This window comes from Rhinichthys klamathensis, unplaced genomic scaffold (genome assembly GCF_029890125.1).
Source record: "Rhinichthys klamathensis goyatoka isolate OS25496 unplaced genomic scaffold, OSU_Roscu_1.1 h1tg000023l_1, whole genome shotgun sequence".
Taxonomy (NCBI): domain Eukaryota; kingdom Metazoa; phylum Chordata; class Actinopteri; order Cypriniformes; family Leuciscidae; genus Rhinichthys; species Rhinichthys klamathensis.
Genome location: NW_026606574.1, coordinates 30,949 through 48,399, shown reverse-complemented (window position 1 = coordinate 48,399; position 17,451 = coordinate 30,949). Strand labels below are relative to the sequence as shown.

At 37.7% G+C, this 17,451-nt stretch overlaps 1 protein-coding gene across 1 annotated transcript in view; it reads right to left on the bottom strand.

Annotated features, from left to right (window-relative positions):
- LOC130077435 (serine/threonine-protein kinase ULK4-like) overlaps nt 1-17,451 on the bottom strand; it is a 143,932-nt gene that overhangs the window by 100,410 nt on the left and 26,071 nt on the right. Inside the window, exon 9 of the mRNA XM_056242675.1 lies at nt 3,735-3,783. Coding sequence (XP_056098650.1) covers nt 3,735-3,783 — 49 coding nt within the window. The remainder of the gene's footprint in view (nt 1-3,734; nt 3,784-17,451) is intronic.

Sequence of the window (17,451 nt, the reverse complement as noted above, 5' to 3'; positions counted from 1 at the left end):
GAAGTCACATGAGACACAGACATATTTTAACCGTATAAATACTGGGAACTATATTCTCTGAAGGCGAAGCACTGCTACTTGGGCGGAGTGATAACCGCAGCACCTGAGACGCGCTCTCTGCTCCTCACCACGGCGCGTCTCAGGTGCTGCGGTTATCACTCCGCCCAAGTAGCAGTGTTTCGCCTTCAGAGAATATAGTCGCCTTCAGAGAATATAGTTCCCAGTATTTATACGGTTAAAATATGTCTGTGTCTCATGTGACTTTGTTTTTTGTACACTCTGTGACTATACAAATCACAACATGTAAATAGAAACATGTTTGCGTTATTTTGTCACTTATTTGGATTAGTATGCTAGCTGCAACCATTTACATCCAGTCTTTGTGCTAAGCTAGGCTAGCGGTGGGTGCGTCAAACAGACTAATAGCACGCACGGAGATGAAAAAGGTATGTATGGACTTTTCTAACTCTGGGGGATAAGGTGAATAGGCTAAAGTCCCAAAAAGTCGGAGTGTTCCTTTAAAGGACTTTGTCACAGAGTGACAGTGTAGGCCTTGCACTAGGTATTGGACTGTTCAATTGTTTTGGCAAGGACTCAGTTTTGCATAAGTTCAGTTCTTGGGAGGGAGGGGGAAATGTTGTGTTCACAATCACATAATTAACTAAAATCATTTATTTACACACTGTTAGGGGAATAACAAGGGGGCTACTATTATGAAGTAAACTAGCTGTGTTGGTTGTTATAGAATCAGCTGTGCGAGGTTTTATGGTGTGCGCATGCGTGGATGTGAAAAAAAGAAGGAAGTTCAGTAAAAAACATGTAATACGGTTTCTGTGTGTCTCGGCTCTTTTGTAAACATAATAGTTATGTGGTTTAATTTTTTTGGGAGGGGGGGGGGGGGTCCAAACCACAATATCACCTTTGACAACACAGTGTTTATTATTTAAAAAATACAGTGTTTATTTTCCATTTCCTGAAAAGTAGCGGTTTTGGAGATGTGAGGTTTCCGCCCGAGAGCGACGATATGTTAGACTGCAGTTCACTGTGGCCTACTTGAAATAAGTATGCGTGTGTGTTTGTATGTTTTCGAGGGGTGGGGGTGGTGTTGACTGTTAACAGTCGATGTAGGGTCCACTCTAATGAGAATGTAACCTGCTGTTGAAAAGGCCTCACATCCACACTCCATTAACTCTGCTACCCAATTACACATTACACTCTGATAGGTCAGACCCCTACTGGCTCATTTACATAATAACTCAATAGATACTGGGATGGGAACATGCTCAGAGGGAAAGGTCTGACTGTTACACAAACGCACACATTTATATAGCTAATTTGCCCTTATATAAATGCCTATAAATACGTTAACAAGTTATGCTATGCCATTAATACTGTATTGTAACAATTAACATTTTAAACATGAATTAATTAAACATTTGATATGTTTTTAAGAACATAAGAAATATATTCTGCAAGGATGCATTCAAGTGTTCAAAAACAAACAACTTCTATTTAGAATAATGAAAAAAAAAATCTCAAAATTATAAAGCGACTGTTTTCAACATCGATAAGAAGAAATGTTTTTGAGCAGCAAATCAGCATATTAGAATGATTTATGAAAGTTCATGTGAAGCTGAAGACTAGGGGCCCTATCATACACCAGGCGCACTGCAGCGCCAAGCACGACGCAAGTGTTTTTTGCTAGTTTCAGCCACACGCAGTTATCATTTTCACGTCCTGTGCCACGTTGTTTAAATAGCAAATGGATTTGCGCCCATTTGCCCATGCTGGTCTGAAAACGAGGTGTGTTTAGGAGCATTGATGGCGCGTTACTATTTTGAGGCAATTGAAATAGAATTGACCAACTGAAACCTGGTCTAAAGTCAATGGCGCAATCTTTTTTTTGTTATTTAAAGAGCGCGTTAGTAATGTGCGCCTATAGGGTGGTCCACAACGCGCGTACACTCGGCTTATTACACACACACACACGCACAGCAGCACACAAACTGCCACATGCCAAAAAAAAAAAGGATTACAATGTGAAAGATTATTATTGTGTACATAAAGATATGGTGGAATCCGGCTTGTCCCGTAGATGGTCTGCCTGCGTGCTTTAACCTCGCATACGAGCAGATCCGTTTCCTCTCTGGAGAAGTGTTCAGTTTTTATGCTTGCAAATTCCGCAATGTAAATAGCGAATCCGTTTTAGACCATGCACCAGGCGCGCCGAACATTTTTCCCGTCGTTTAACTAGCAAAACTGGATTCGGTGCACTAAGCGCACTTGCGCCGTGTGCTTTAGATTGCGCTTAGATTGTTAAAATAGGGCCCTAGAGGTTAAAGGACTAAATGGCTGCTGAAAATTCATCTTTGCCATCACAGGGATAAATAACATTTTGAAATGTATCTTAAATGTCATTTAAAATAAGTATTAAAATATAAAACAGTTATTTTAAATTGTAATAAATATTACTGTTTTTACTGTAGTTTTTTATTTTAAAAAATGCAGTCTGGGTGAGCATAAGAGCCTTCTTTCAAATACAATAAAATATCTAACCGACCCCCAAAACTTTGAATAGTAGTTTTATTAGTCAGTTTGGAAAGAGATTCCTTTATTTTAATTTGTATTGTTACATTTAATTACATTTGTAAAAGTGAATTAGTTTCAGACACGTCTATTTATCTCTCAATTTGAAAACATACATTTGATACATTTTAATTTATTAACATTTTTAATTTGAAATGAATACAGTGATAAATGATACCTTTGTTTTATTTTTAAGTGGACCTCCTTGTCGTATATTTTGTGACAGACAGAAATAAAGGCATAACTTTCCGATCATTTTCCTCTCCATCAAAGCTCTGTTATCTCATTAGCGTTCAGATTCTAAAATGACTCGTCATTTAAAAGGTGATTTATTAACATTTTTATTTTGGAATTAATCAACAGATAATCATTTAATTTGGAACTCGTAGTCATTCATTTTGTGATTTTCCGATAATTTTCCCCTCCATTGAATATCTGTAATCTCATTAGCATTCAGATTCTTAAATGACACGTCAATGTGCCATGTCTGGTTTCACACCACTGACTGCAAAACATCTTTTTTTTAACGCATGTCATAACTTAACGTGTCATGATGCCAGTTCAAAAATATAGAATGGAGCAAAAGAGAGCTTCAGTGAAGGGGATGCAGTGAAAATTTTCAGTGAACAACGATTTAATTCTCTTTCTATTTCTCACAAAAATCATGGTTTCAGAGGACTTGGATTACAGCACACAAATGATAAGAAATATGTACAACGTTTATGTAGGGTTTTTTGGAACTTATTTCCTCCACGGAATAGAAAATAAAAAAGGTATTTGCGACTTTTTATCTAACAAATCGGATGGAAAAAAAAGTCCGAATTGCGAGTTATAAACTCGGAAATGCAAGCAATAAAGTCAGAAATTGTGATATAAACAAATATAAACAGAATTGTGAGAAAAAGTTGCAATCGTGAGTTTATATTTTGCAATTGGACTTTGACACAGGTTATAGCACAGGTTTATCTAGGACAGGTCAAGTACTACCACTATTTCTTTCTAAAATACTTTGATGCATTTCTGCAACATGGCCAATTTCTCCAATATAGTGTTTTCAGATTTACATAAAGCTTTTGATTTTCAGGTAATTTCATTGCTTCCCAAATCAAGCAAACAGAGGAAACCAGAAAGCTCAGAAGCACACTTACCTCTATGACTTGAAAGATAGCAGGCAGGAGACGGCTCTCTCTAACAAGCCTGTTGGGGGAAAACACATACACACACATAAGTATACACACATTTACTTCATGGCATTAGGCCCACGTTCCATCTTCATTAGTGTGACACTTGTGCACACGTTTGGGTTTTGGCACTGAACAGGACCACTGAGGTGTGAACGCTCTGCCGTGCCAAGATCAGTCAGCTGGGAAAATGACCTTTGACTAATCCAGTGACGAGTGAAAAAGAGAGAGAAAGTATGCCGCTGAAAAGATGAAAGAGTGATGGAGGAAGAAAGTCAGATGGAAACACAATAATAAATTGAGAGTGAGAAATAGAGTTTCCCACCTAGATTCTTACTGGCTTTTTACTTTAAAATGCACTGCTAATCACCATTACAATACATGTGGGAAAATAGAAAGCCACATGATGAATCAGAGTTCATCGTAAATGGACTGTTCATAAAACATGGTCAATGTTCATACAAAGACACAGTGTGAAAAAGGGGTAAAAAACAACAAGGAAAATAAAAATACCACTAGGGTAACACATGACACTAAAATACTGCAATAAACATGAACTGCATAACAGAACAACCTAATGTACATTACTAATAACAAAAATAAGAAACAAAAAAGATTAATATAAAATATAATGTGCCACAGGGAGTGTACTATTGTTTTCCACCATAAATCATACAGTATAACAGTCTTACATGCGGAAAAACATAAATCTGACAGTATTTTACAGTAGAATTACACAATGCAATGTTAAAGCATTTAGAGTTTTTCCACAATATATGGTAAGCTAACTTACAGTTAACCAGATTTTACTGTAGCGTTTTTACATTTTTGGAAAAATTACAAACACCTTTACACTGCAGGCAGCTCAATAAGCTTGAAGCGTTTGAATTGAGCATTCAAAATTGAATCATTTGTTTGAATCTATCCAATGTCCAAAAATGCTGTTTAAGTAATAAAAGTTCACTAGGACTGAATCAAACGCATAGAAGAAGACTATTATCCTCAAAAAATGCTATCAAGAAGGAAGCTCCACTAAGTTCAGACAATTTTACGGTGGCCGAGAGAGCTCAACGCGCTGCAACTGAAGAAAATGCATGCAAATAGAAGAAAACACATGCAAATAGAAAACAATGCGTGCAAATAAAATAAAACGCATGCAAATAGAAAAAAACGCATGCAAATATAAAAAAAAGGCGTGCAAATTAAAAAAACACCTGCAAATTAAGAAAACATCTTCATCAGTTTCACAACACACGTGTGCTCCAAATACTCACAACACCACCAAATACATAAACGCGCTGCAAATAACACAGAGCACAACGGAAATGTTTCCAGGGGAACCAAATAAGTGACGAACCCGGCTGGGACGTGCCGGCATAGATATCCATAAATCTATGCGTGCTGGTGCTTACAGCTTAAAATGATACTTTATTTATTTGTTTATTTATTTATTTGTTTGTGTAAAACATACAGAGATTACATTTTTTATGACATACAACTTGTATACAATGTACAAAATGTATTAACAATATGTTCAATGTCATCAGAATACAAATGAGAAAAGAACAATGAGCTGGAAACTAAAATAAATAAATAAAAAAGATAAAGAAGAAAAACATGAAGGAAAGATATTTATCTATAAGTTACATCAGTTACACTGTACAAATTGTTTCATGTTATTACATTTTCATAAAGAAAAGTTTCGTAAGAAATGTTAGGTAATGTAGGGTCCAAAATTTTAAAGTTGAGACACAGATATATAACGCATATTTTAAAAGCTTTTTTTGTAAACTAAAAATAAAAATGTATTTGCATCCGTTATGTTAACAGCATCATATTTCTGTCGTAAGACCAGCTGATGGACACCGTGCTGCGTTGTCATGTGAACATCCCACGTTGTCTTTAGTTGCTCCCTTCATCAAGTGCGCTCCACACGGCTGCCTAACAGGACACTAGAACCTTTGCTCACTCCAAAAGGGCTCTGCAATCTGCCCTTCGAAGGGAGAATGGCATAGGGAAGCTCACGAGCAATAAGCACGTCTCAGCCGGGTTCGTCACTTATTTGGTTCCCCTGGAAACATTTCCGTTGTGGTCTGTGTTATTTGCAGCTGTTTTCTGTATTTGGTTGTGTTGTGAACTTTTGCAGCGCGTTTCCTTATTTGGAGCACACGTGTGTTGTGAAACTGATGAAGATGTTTTTTTTAATTTGCTGGTGTTTTTTCTATTTGCACGCGTGTTTTTCTATTTGCATGTGTTTTTTTTTCTATTTGCATGCGTTTTTTTCTATTTGCACGCGTTTTTCTCTATTTGCATGTGTTTGCTTCAGTTGCAGCGCGTTGAGCTGTCTCGGCCACCGTACAATTTGATTCTAATATATAAATGCGTCTATGGAGACAGCTCAGTTTTTAAAAAGAACATTCAAATGTGACTATGACTGCCAAAAGTAGCTGTACAGGTAGGCAGCTTCCCATGTTAAATTCATTTGAATCGATTGTATGTGTCTACGATGTCTAAAAAGACTCTCAAGGAAGGCTTGAACTATGATGCTCAAATCAAATTGTTTAAATGGATTGTTCAAACATGACTATAATAGCCAAACATGCTGTCTAGGTAATGAACTCATTTGAATCAAATGTTTGAACGTGTATGGTTGCTAAAATGCCATCTAGATAGGGCGCTCATTTAGTTTGAGTCAAATATTCAAATGTGCTTATATGATGCCTAAAATTGCTGACTAGGTAGGCAGTTCACAAGGTTTAAATCATTTAAATAAAATGTCTATATGATGCAAAAAATTGCTGACAAGGCAGCTCACTAGGTTCGTATGTAATTATGATGTCCAAAACTGCTGACTATGTTGGCTACTCACTCGATTCGTATCGTTTGACTTGAACTTTCAAATACGTCTTGGTAAACAGTCCACTTGGTCTGAATGGAAAGTGCTGTCTCAAAAATGCTGTCTAGGTAGGCAGCTCACAAGGTTTTGAAACACAGCAAGATAATGCTCCAGACGGCCAGCCCCAGAGGAGTAATGGAAGCCTTTATTGAAAATGACTCGCCATGCTCTCTTATTGATTAAGGTCTTTGATTCACAGCCAATTACAGTATGCAAAAGGTGCATAGAACAGAACGCCACAATAATCTGAGAAAAGGACAGACAGATAAAATGAAATTAGTAGAAGGGTCACATTTGAAATACTTACGGTGCCCTCCTCAGTCAATGCAGAGATATAGGCTTATTTGACCATTCTCCCCTGAGAGTGTCCTCTACGGAGGATATGGTTTCTTTTAGTGAGAAAGAGAGCTGCCCAGGAAACCTGAGATAAGGTGAATGCAGAGGTCTATATGAGTAAATCTCCCCTAACTTGCTGAATTCTTGCTATATGAACCAAAGCCAAAGGTAGAGAGAGAAATATCTTCTTTGTGCCTGAAAGTCTACTAGAAGTCAGCACAGCTCAAAACCTGGGATTTAGGGATTTTTAGGGCCAAAACAGGCTTTACTGTGCCAAAATAATTGTGTATTTTGATGGAGTTGGGTTAAAAAATATATATAAAAAAAACGCATCAGGAACAGCAACAGCAATGTCATGTTGTTCGTCAGACCAGAGTACTATTAGTTAGTCAGAGGCCCCATGAAACTAGTTTTGTAGCTTTTTAGTTAGTGTCTGTTAGCGTTGAGTCCATATACACTGCCGTTTAAACGTTTCAGCCCAGGATTATGCTCACCAAAGCTCTATTTATTTGTTCAAAAATACAAATATGTGAAATACTGTTTTCTATTTTTATGCATCTTAAAATGTAACATTCTTTTAATGGAAAAGCTACATTTCCAGCAGAGGTCAAAGACCTTCAAAAATCATTCTAATATGCTAATTTGGTGCTTTAGTATAACATTTATTATTATTATTACAGTTGAAAACAGTTGTGCAGCTAAATGTTTTTGTGGAATCCATTTTTCTCCAGGATTTTTTGATAATTAGAAAGTTCAAGAGAACAGCAATTTTTGGTATTAAAATAAATGTCAAATATATATTATATTAAAATAAATTATATTATATTATATCATTATAATATAATTATTGTCAATTACATTAAATATCCGCTTCTCTGTACAGGCTTGAATTTGAACCATGATCTCATGAGTTATGACATAATGGTTATTGGCTGCTGACAAACCTGGATATATTTTGTCCTATATTCCTCTTGTAACAGGATATATAAAATATTAAATCAAGGGAAAGCTAAACTACACTTATTATGTGGAAAACATTTAGGCCATTTTGCTATTCTTGCAGATAAAATATACAGCAGGAATATTCAATAAAAGTTCCAAGAGGTCCGGTCTCTATATTTCCTTCCCAGTGGAAGTCTGGACAATTATACAGAGACAGTTATACATTTCCAATCGGAGCAGCTGTAGTAACGTTAAAAACATATTTATATATATATTTTTTCTCCCAACTGGATATGAATACAAAAAGGTAAGCTAAGATGTTTTTTGTTTTTTTTTACATTTAGACACTTGCATGTATGGCACATAGAAGGCCTTGGGACTGAGAAAACATACTAGGGGAGCAGGGTTTACTTTTAAAGAAAAGAATGGACCATTTTTATATTTTGATCAAAGTAATAAACTACTAAAAACAAACAACGTACATGATTTAATAATAAATACTCTCATCATGAGCACAAAACAAAACTTGGAAATAACTAGCAATTTCAATAATACGTATTTTTTGTCTTCCCTTGCCATCTCTAAATATTTTTCCAAAGTATTACATTGTTTATTATGAAATGCTTTTAATATGCGGATTAATAATCCCAACTGTATGAAAAAAAAAAAAAAAAAAAAAACGTGAAAAGGTGCCGCGCGTTAACTTGTTACAAACCTGGTTTAGTTAAATGGTCGGAATCATCTTTATGACAGATACAAATAATTGTATTTGCTGCATTCTTGTTTTCTGCATCATTTTAGCAAAAAGTGTTTATTTTGCTTCTCGTCGTGTTTCTGCTACTGTTGTTAAAGGGATAGTTCACCCAACAATGAAAAATTCTGTCATCATTTACTCACCCTCTGTATGAGTTTCTTTCTTCTGTTGAACACAAAACAGTTTTTTAGCCTACTCTCAATCTTTAAAATATCTTCTTTTGTGTTCAACAGAAGAAAGAATCTCATGCAGATTTGGAACAACTTGAGGACAGTGAAGGTGAAGTATCCCTGTAACTGCATCATCAATGCGAATGTAGCGGAAAAGGCTTGAATAAAGCACATTTGGCTCTAGATTAAAAATATTAAAAGATGTAGTGACGAAAGATAATTACCGTAAATGGCCCTGAGCGGTTGTGATGTGAACCGCTGCTCACTTTTTATCTGTAGAAACGGTAAAATGGCGCAATTATTCCTGCTCTCCAAATGGAACCAAGCCGGAGTCCAGAACCGGACCACGGTCCGCCATTTGAATACCGCTCGTATATAGTAAAAACAGAAAGGCTAAACTAGAATTTGTGTCTTCCACAAGAGCACCAGCTCAACTTGTCTAACAATGTGCATAAACCAATAGGCCACGGATCAGACACAGTTAATATGCACCAAAGAAACCATTCAACATACCAAGAATAGATTACCTGCAGCAAACATCAATCCATTCACCGTCACTCACGGTACATGGAGTCCATTGACAGAACAGTGACGCACATCGAGCAATCAGTACACTCAAGTGTTCACCGACGTGCCCTTTCTCCAGTATGTTTATTCAGAACAGTCAATGATCTCTCATCTGTCTGCGCTCTACTTCCCAACAAACATCATTACCCCTACAATTACCAACAAAACACAAAAGCCAATACAAAACACACACACACACACTGGGTACAACAGAGTAAGCAGGCATAATGAATAGGGCCATTTTATCATGACACACCAGAGAAAGGGAGAGGGATTGCGGCCTTTTCTCAGCGAAGGCTTATTTGTGCCCGGTATGTGCTCCATTAGGTCTTTAATAGGCAAGCAGCCCAGTGGCTAGGATCACTCATCCATCTTTCTGAATGACAGGCATTTGCAGAGGTAAATGAGGTCAACTGGGTGGGTGAAAAAATACTGAGCTTTTCACTTACACAGCTTTCAGACCAACCAGGTTATTGGTCCACTTACACAGTCCTATCCTACGTATCCAGAGACACAGTTTTTCACTGCAAAACCCATACCTGGATAAAGTGATCGTGGCCCACGTAGTGATGGACTGTGTGTCAGGTTACGGATGAATGTCATGCAATCTGTCAAGAACATGTTTGGGTCATCTATCATCCCGAAATCTGAAGGAATGAGAAGTCATATTTTGCGTAAAGAAAATAAAGCATTTTTTTGGACAATTTTAAGGGCATTGTGACAATTAAACACATTCCCATATTTAAAAAATAAACTCTTAAAACAAAATTTTCACACTAGTTTATTTAATTTACTTACTAACAACGTCCACCAGCGGACAAGGTCAGTTTTATCTTTAATTTTCTAAAAGTCATGAAAACTCAGCCTTTCTGAAGATTCCGCTCACTCAACCAAGAATGCCCTTTTTCATTTGCTGGTTAGTGAACATCCCTATTCACTATTCAAGAAATTCATTACAAATAAAATAAATTTAAAGGGGTCCTATTATGCCCTTTTATGAAGTCTTGATTTTGTTTTGGGGGTGTACTAGATTATGTTTTCATGCTCGATTGTTCAAAAAACACATATTTTTCATTATTACAGCTCCTCTCTACCCAGTCTGGCTCGAACACACCGATTTTGACGAAGTCCCTCCTTCAGAAATGCGAAATGTGCTGTGATTGGTTAGCTGGCCTAGTGTGTTGTGATTGACACCGCTCAGCACGTGTTCAGGAAATGTCCCACCTCCCATATCTGCGTGTTCTTCTCTAGTGTAAATATGAATAATAATGGCGTCAATTTCAAACCAATTCGAGTCCGATTCAGACCCTGACAATGTTTACGAACAAGAGGATCACGCAGAACGGATTTCATGCAGAGAATTTGCACGCACGGATTTCACAGGATGTTTCAGAGTGGTATGTTCTTTGTTATTTTCTAATACATTATAGATACAATGTTATCCACCATTTAATCATGATATATGTCGGAAAACGAAGGTAATACAAACAGTAAACGATCACAAAATCATGGTTAATTTTCCTAAGGAGCCGTGAACCATCTTACAAAAGCAAGAGCTTACAAAGCAACAGAAAACAAGCTGTTCTCCATAAAATGTGCAGTGTTGAAATGAAACGTTGGTGTTATAATGTTCAGGAACAGTGTTTAAAATAAATTGTAACCACTCTAAGTTTGTCAGCCTTAGGAAGGTCAAACAAATGAGTTTAGGAAACGCTGTGAAAAAAAATTTGGCTATGTCTTTGACATAGCCACAACACTGTCTTCTCTAATGCAGCTCAACCAGGCCTCGCACCTTTTTTGTTTATTCCATGGGCGCAAATTATTTAAATGAGGAACATTGTGACTTCATAAGATTCGGAAGAATCACGTTGTAGTCCAAATGAACCATTCGTTGTAGTTCTTGAAAAGGAAATTCTGTTAAATAAAATATCTCCCTTTGGAGTGGACTTTGAGCTTTGTAACCTTACATTTCTTTTTAACGCTCAAACAGCAACATTACATACTAACTAAAGTTTAAAAAAGTGGAAAAACATAATAGGACCCCTTCAATGTCGGAGCAAGATTTGAGCAACTTCATTTTACCGGTGAGCGTAAGCATGGGCTGTGAGCGATTGAGTGGAGTGCACTGGCATAGAGTGGAATATCACTCACATGCACTGGACTGTAGAGAGTTAACCAGCCAGCCTGGTCTGTCAATTCAGGACAGATATCCTCCACACTAACAATGAAGCTGATGTAATTGGTGATGTTGACAAATTTGTGACAAAATCAAAATCCTATCAGCAGAGATAAGGTTCAGTCCAGCCATTACAGGCATCTCAAATCTCAATCCTACATCTTGTCTTTTTCCCTGTCTCTAAAACAAGGCTACTAGGTCTTAACTCAGAAAATAATGAATGCCTCAACTTTTCGTTTGCATCTAAGAGTGATTTTAATGGTGCAAAGCAGCATTTTCACGGAAACAGGTAGTGCCGAGATTGGCATTTACACAGGTAAATGTCAGCCAAAGACACTAAAGCATCTAATAAGAGAACGTATGCACATAATCTTTACGCTTGCAGGCAACCTTTGCATCAGATCTCCAATCAGTCAGTGAAGAGAGCTACTGCTATGCGGTCCTCACTCCCCCCTCACTCTTTCGAAACGGCACCCGACATTTACTGGCACCATCGGCCCTCTGGGGCCGAGACACTATCAGAGCCGTCGTAGGGTGTTATTTCTCCCTGGTAGACCTCTGAGATTTCCGTTGTTCTAGTGTACTAACAAATAGATCCATTACATAGATTCCAGAAACAGCAACCATCCATCCGTCCATCTCTGTCTCGTCCATTCAGTGGATGTACAATGTTGTCAGGGGCCAGCGTTTGTAGCCAGAACAACTGCTATGCCCACACATCCTTTCAGTCCAGAGCTGCCCACATAAACAGTGCTGAGAGAATAATAGCCAGTCACACATACAAACAAATCGTGACACTTCCACATGCCTGAGCACCATGGACACAGACAGCTCCCACACACCGCACGTCCTGTCCAATATAACGCTAGCAGGGGGTGTCATCCTTTACAGCAGCAACAAAGACACTTCCATTGGTGTAGAAAGACATCACCTCATCTACACTAGCACATACATTATAATAATAATAATAAAAAGAATAAAATTGCCACCATTTATCCTGCTTTTAAAGGCACACTGTGGAACTTTTCAACCTTTATAATATATTACCAAAACCCATTGAGATGGTACATCGACTTACAATAGGTTGAATGACACGTCTGCCGAAGCCTGAAGGTGTCTGTATCGCTTGTACTAGCACTATGTAACTTCGGGTTTCCGGTAGGAACCCGAGCACAAAAAGAACTACAAAATTCGACCGCTTTACGGCATACGTCACTTCCCCCACCACCCCAACTTCCTCAAATTCTAACGTGAGAGCTCAACTCGCGTTTGATTGCCGGCGTCTGTATGTTGTCGTCATGACTGAATCAACAGCGACTCGGAAGAAAGCGAAGAAAGCAAAGATTTTGTCAGAGGAGACCAAAAAAAGAAAAAGGGAGAGTTTAAAATAAACATCGGCATAAAAGTGTATAAATAATGTAATATTTATTGCGAATTCGTGTAACAAAACTGATATAAGTCACAACATACTGCCGTATACAAATGTAAATGTAAATGTTTTTTTTTCCTTTCAGCTCATATATGTTTGTATTTGTGTAAAAGGAAAAACAAACTGAAGACTACAAATAACGGAAATATGTAGTGAGTTATATCAGTTTTGTTACACGATTTCCCGACTACTCGATTTCATCTCCAACCCATTGCAAAGAGATCCTGAAGACGTTAATTGTTTGCTTCAGGTGTGTTTGATTAGGGTTGGAGATGAACTGTGCAGGACAGACGATCGGCAGGAGCAGGATTGGGCAACCCTTGTCAATGCGACTTACCTGATCAGACATTGTTTTCTGCGTATGCTACTTTTATTCAATTTGTTTTCTTTATAGGATTTATATTATTAATCTTATATTTATATTATTATTTTGGTCAGTAGTGAATCGATTAACTTTCTCCAACATACAAATCAAATGCCGTCTGCACACACACAAAGACACGGGAGGTTGACCGGTTGACTGTTTGTTGACTTTTGCGACAATGCTGCGGCGCTTGTGGCCTCTAGGGGCACTAGACGTGAAAATTACAGGTCGAGCGCACCCTAGTGGCCAAAAATTCCACAGTGTGCCTTTAAGTAATATTAACTTTAAATTGTCCTTGTTGTATCTGTCATATGTTATTGGCAACTTCACAAAACTATTATATATTAAGTAACATGTTGTTCATTAGAATTATTCTGTACCAATGTAATTATACTGGTAGTTACACTGTAATATGACCTGACCAACTGATGTAAATTGTGACAATTTAAAAAGAAAATATATATATTTTTTAAATAATAATAATATAAATAATAAAATAATATTAATAAAACAATAAGGTCACAACTATAAATCTATATAGGAACAATTAATTTAGCCAATGACCATATATCTTTTTACATACAGGATTCTCACAACTCTTGACCAATGAACTACCATGACATTTCCAGTTTGGAAAAACTTACTGAAGGAAACTATTTTATAAATATTTCATATATAAATGCATTCACCTGGAACCAATCAACAGCTGGTCTGCGTTCAGCACCTCTTTAATATCGCTATTGCGAGTCACTTTCAAACCAAGCAGCATTCTGTTGGTCGACGTGCATCTGCATCTGGAAATGTTTCGGCCTAATGTGTAATTCCTGATTTGCGTGGATTCGTATTGAAATTACTGGATTTTGCTAACGAAATTTCATTGAGCAACTGTGGCCTGTCTACACCTGATGTTTTAATCTGTCTCTTTTGTCCACTTTCAACCCATTCTGTCCTGATTTTTTCGAGGGGAGGGTCTACACGCAATTTACACATGAACGCGCACTGAGACGACGGAAAGACATACGGAGAGCATCAGCTTTAGTTTCTGCTTTGACATAGTGCATATTAGAAATCAGTAATGGTGAGAGAACATTAATTGTGCTAGGTCCGTTTTTTGTCTTCAAAGTTTCAAACCAAACTTGGGTCTTCAGTAGTGTTGTTTTTGGCGGCCTGTTTTAATTTTAGTTTTAGTCTATTCTTTGTGTCAAGCTGTCATTTTAGTTTTTATTAGTTTTAGTCACGTTCATACTCTTTTTAGTCTAGTCTAGTTTTAGTCGACGAAAACTGATGACATTTTAGTCTAGTTTTAGTCAATGCAAATTGTATTTTAGTCTCTTTTTAGTAATGCAATTCTATTTAACCCAGTCAATATAGTATAAGTACCTAGTAGTATAGACGGAACCAAAATTTTCTTTTAGCCAAACCCATTTCAAACTATCTTATCTTCTTATAGTTATCTTATTATATTATTGTTACCTTATAGACTCAAGAATGCATCCATTTCAGACACGGAAGACGCTCTGATTTGAATTTACAACATATTTATTTTACCAACCAAACATGTTAGAAGTAGCCTACACACATGATGAAATGAAAGTTTTTCCAAATGTCTTTTCTTATTTTTCTCCCAAAGACGAATCAGACTTAACTTTGTTTGTTGTCGTTCATGCTAACGCCTGTTTCACACATACTCCGTTTGCAGTGCGTATGTGGTGCGTATTTTCCCCCGCACCCATGTTAATAGGTTAGAGCCTATGGTTAGAGCGCTCACACGCACGCGGATGCGGTCCGTCAATGCGCTCCAGGAGCGTGCGTGCATAACAGCAGAGCAGAGATCTACACACAGTATCTACCTCAACAACGCGACATAATGGATGTAGGCTAAAAATATCGATTTGAAATAAAAAATAGAGAATAAATGTTGTGATTGTGGTACAGCCGTAGATCAGTTGCGCACGGCAAACGCAGCACACGTGAAAGCACAATAGCGCGTGCTGCTCCTGCATACACACCGGAACACCCACCGCATACGCACTACACACGGAGTATGTGTGAAACAGCCGTAACTCACGCAGCTGCATCTTCTAAATAATGCCGCGAGTTGGGCTCGAGGATGTGAAGTCGGCTGCGTCTGCGCAGTGCGATCTGATGCAGCCCCTGAAGTGACACAGGAAACAGAAATGCTGCATAGGCCTAATAATAATAATGCAAGTTTCGTCTCGTCTCGGTCTACGAAAATGAAGAGACATTTTAGCATAGTTTTTATTTTGTAAACCACATTTAGTCTCGTTTTTATTCGTCAACAATACTGCAATATACATTTAATTATAGTCATCGTCACATGACCAGCATTTACGTTGCGTCTCGTTTTCGTCACGTGATAAAGGTTCGTTGACGACGATATTTAGTCATAATTTTCGTTGAAGAAAGCAACACTAGTCTTCAGGCGACAAAGTTTATATTCTGTTTGGCTAGCGCGCTTGCCATAATGTTTACGCAAGTCACTAGGAGGAAAATAGGCGCAGTCTTTTGTAGTTGTTCGAACGCATTCGTGACTGTGGGATATCTACAAATCAATTCCATTCACATTAAACCTTTTGAGTAGGTAGGAAGTGTGGCCTGCCAGGTAATGCACATGCAGTCAGTCTTCCACTCTTCCCTATTGTTTATTGTCAGCTCTCCAGTATCGATGAAATAAAGAGCAGAAAAGGCTCTTTCTGTCAAAGTAAAATTAAATAAATAAAACAGATTCTGTGAAGTTTCAGTGGTCTGATCAATTTGTCACAGCCAATCACACGCTCCCTCACTCCTAGCAAGGACTAAATACTCAATTTAGTTTTAGTCAATCAGACCATCAGTGAGTCACATTTCTTCCTTTAGCTGAGCTAAAGCCCATTCAGAGTTTTAACTAAACATACTGGTTAGAAACTAGTTCATTATCCCCTGTCTAAGCAATGGCTAATGTACTAGACATAAATTCGTAGTACTGATAAAATTTACACTTTAGAGAAGCCGTTCAGCACAACTCTCTTAAGAGCACATCTATTTTCTTTAGTCTCTATTAAACCCAAGAGTGGCCAAAGGTTCTCGATAATTGGAAAGTTTGAACTACTATCACAACCGATAATAAAAGAACACCAGTGCTCGCACAGAACCAGCTAATGTCCCTCATTTGCAATCTCATTTCGCCTGGAACCCATCAAGAGACGGTCTGCGTTTTTTAGGACTTTATCAAGCACAGGCAACGCAATTTAATTTCACTATTGTGAGTGGAAATAGCTCTTCGCAGGCAGGGGGTGGGGTGGGGGGGATGGCTCTGCAACAGACGAGCATTTTCCGATAGGTGACATCAATTTGAATAGTTCAACTGTGTGGCTGCAGCTCTATCAGCACCAAGAAAGACAATGTGCAGGAGGCCAGCAGGAGCCATTAGAGAAACAGCGGGGGGATGAGGATGAGATAAGAAATGTACACACACACACACACTCACTCCCTCCCTCACCTGTGCACCCAGACACTCGTAAAAGCCCACAGAGAGAGGTGGTAAGAACAGGGAAAACAATTAAAAAGACAAAAGAGATGACATTTTGTGTGCGTGTGTGTGTGTGGGTGTAAGCATGTGAGCTACTAGTCCAAACAAAGCTAAGATCCACAAGAGTTGTGCAGACAGATTTAGAGCCTTTAGAGCATTTTGACAAATTATCTTGTAATAGATTTATAAATACTTCGTAAATTTATAGAATAATACAATTATACAACTTATGTTCATCTTTATTTGAGCTTTTTTTTGGCTTTCCAGCACAAAGCTGCATCTGTGGGTGTAGTTAGAAACTATATGTGGCATCTCTGAAGTTTATTTCTTCTCAACGTGACCTACTTTTGAAGGATCAATAATCTAATAAGGTTGAGTTCAGCAACACACAGGAAAGAAAAGCCTCAAGACAATCTTCTGCCTGGTATCTCTGGGACTATTAGGAGTGTTTTTGTCCAACACTTCAACTGTAAATATTTTTAGTATACTGTTCTGTAAGAATACATTATTAGTTATTATTA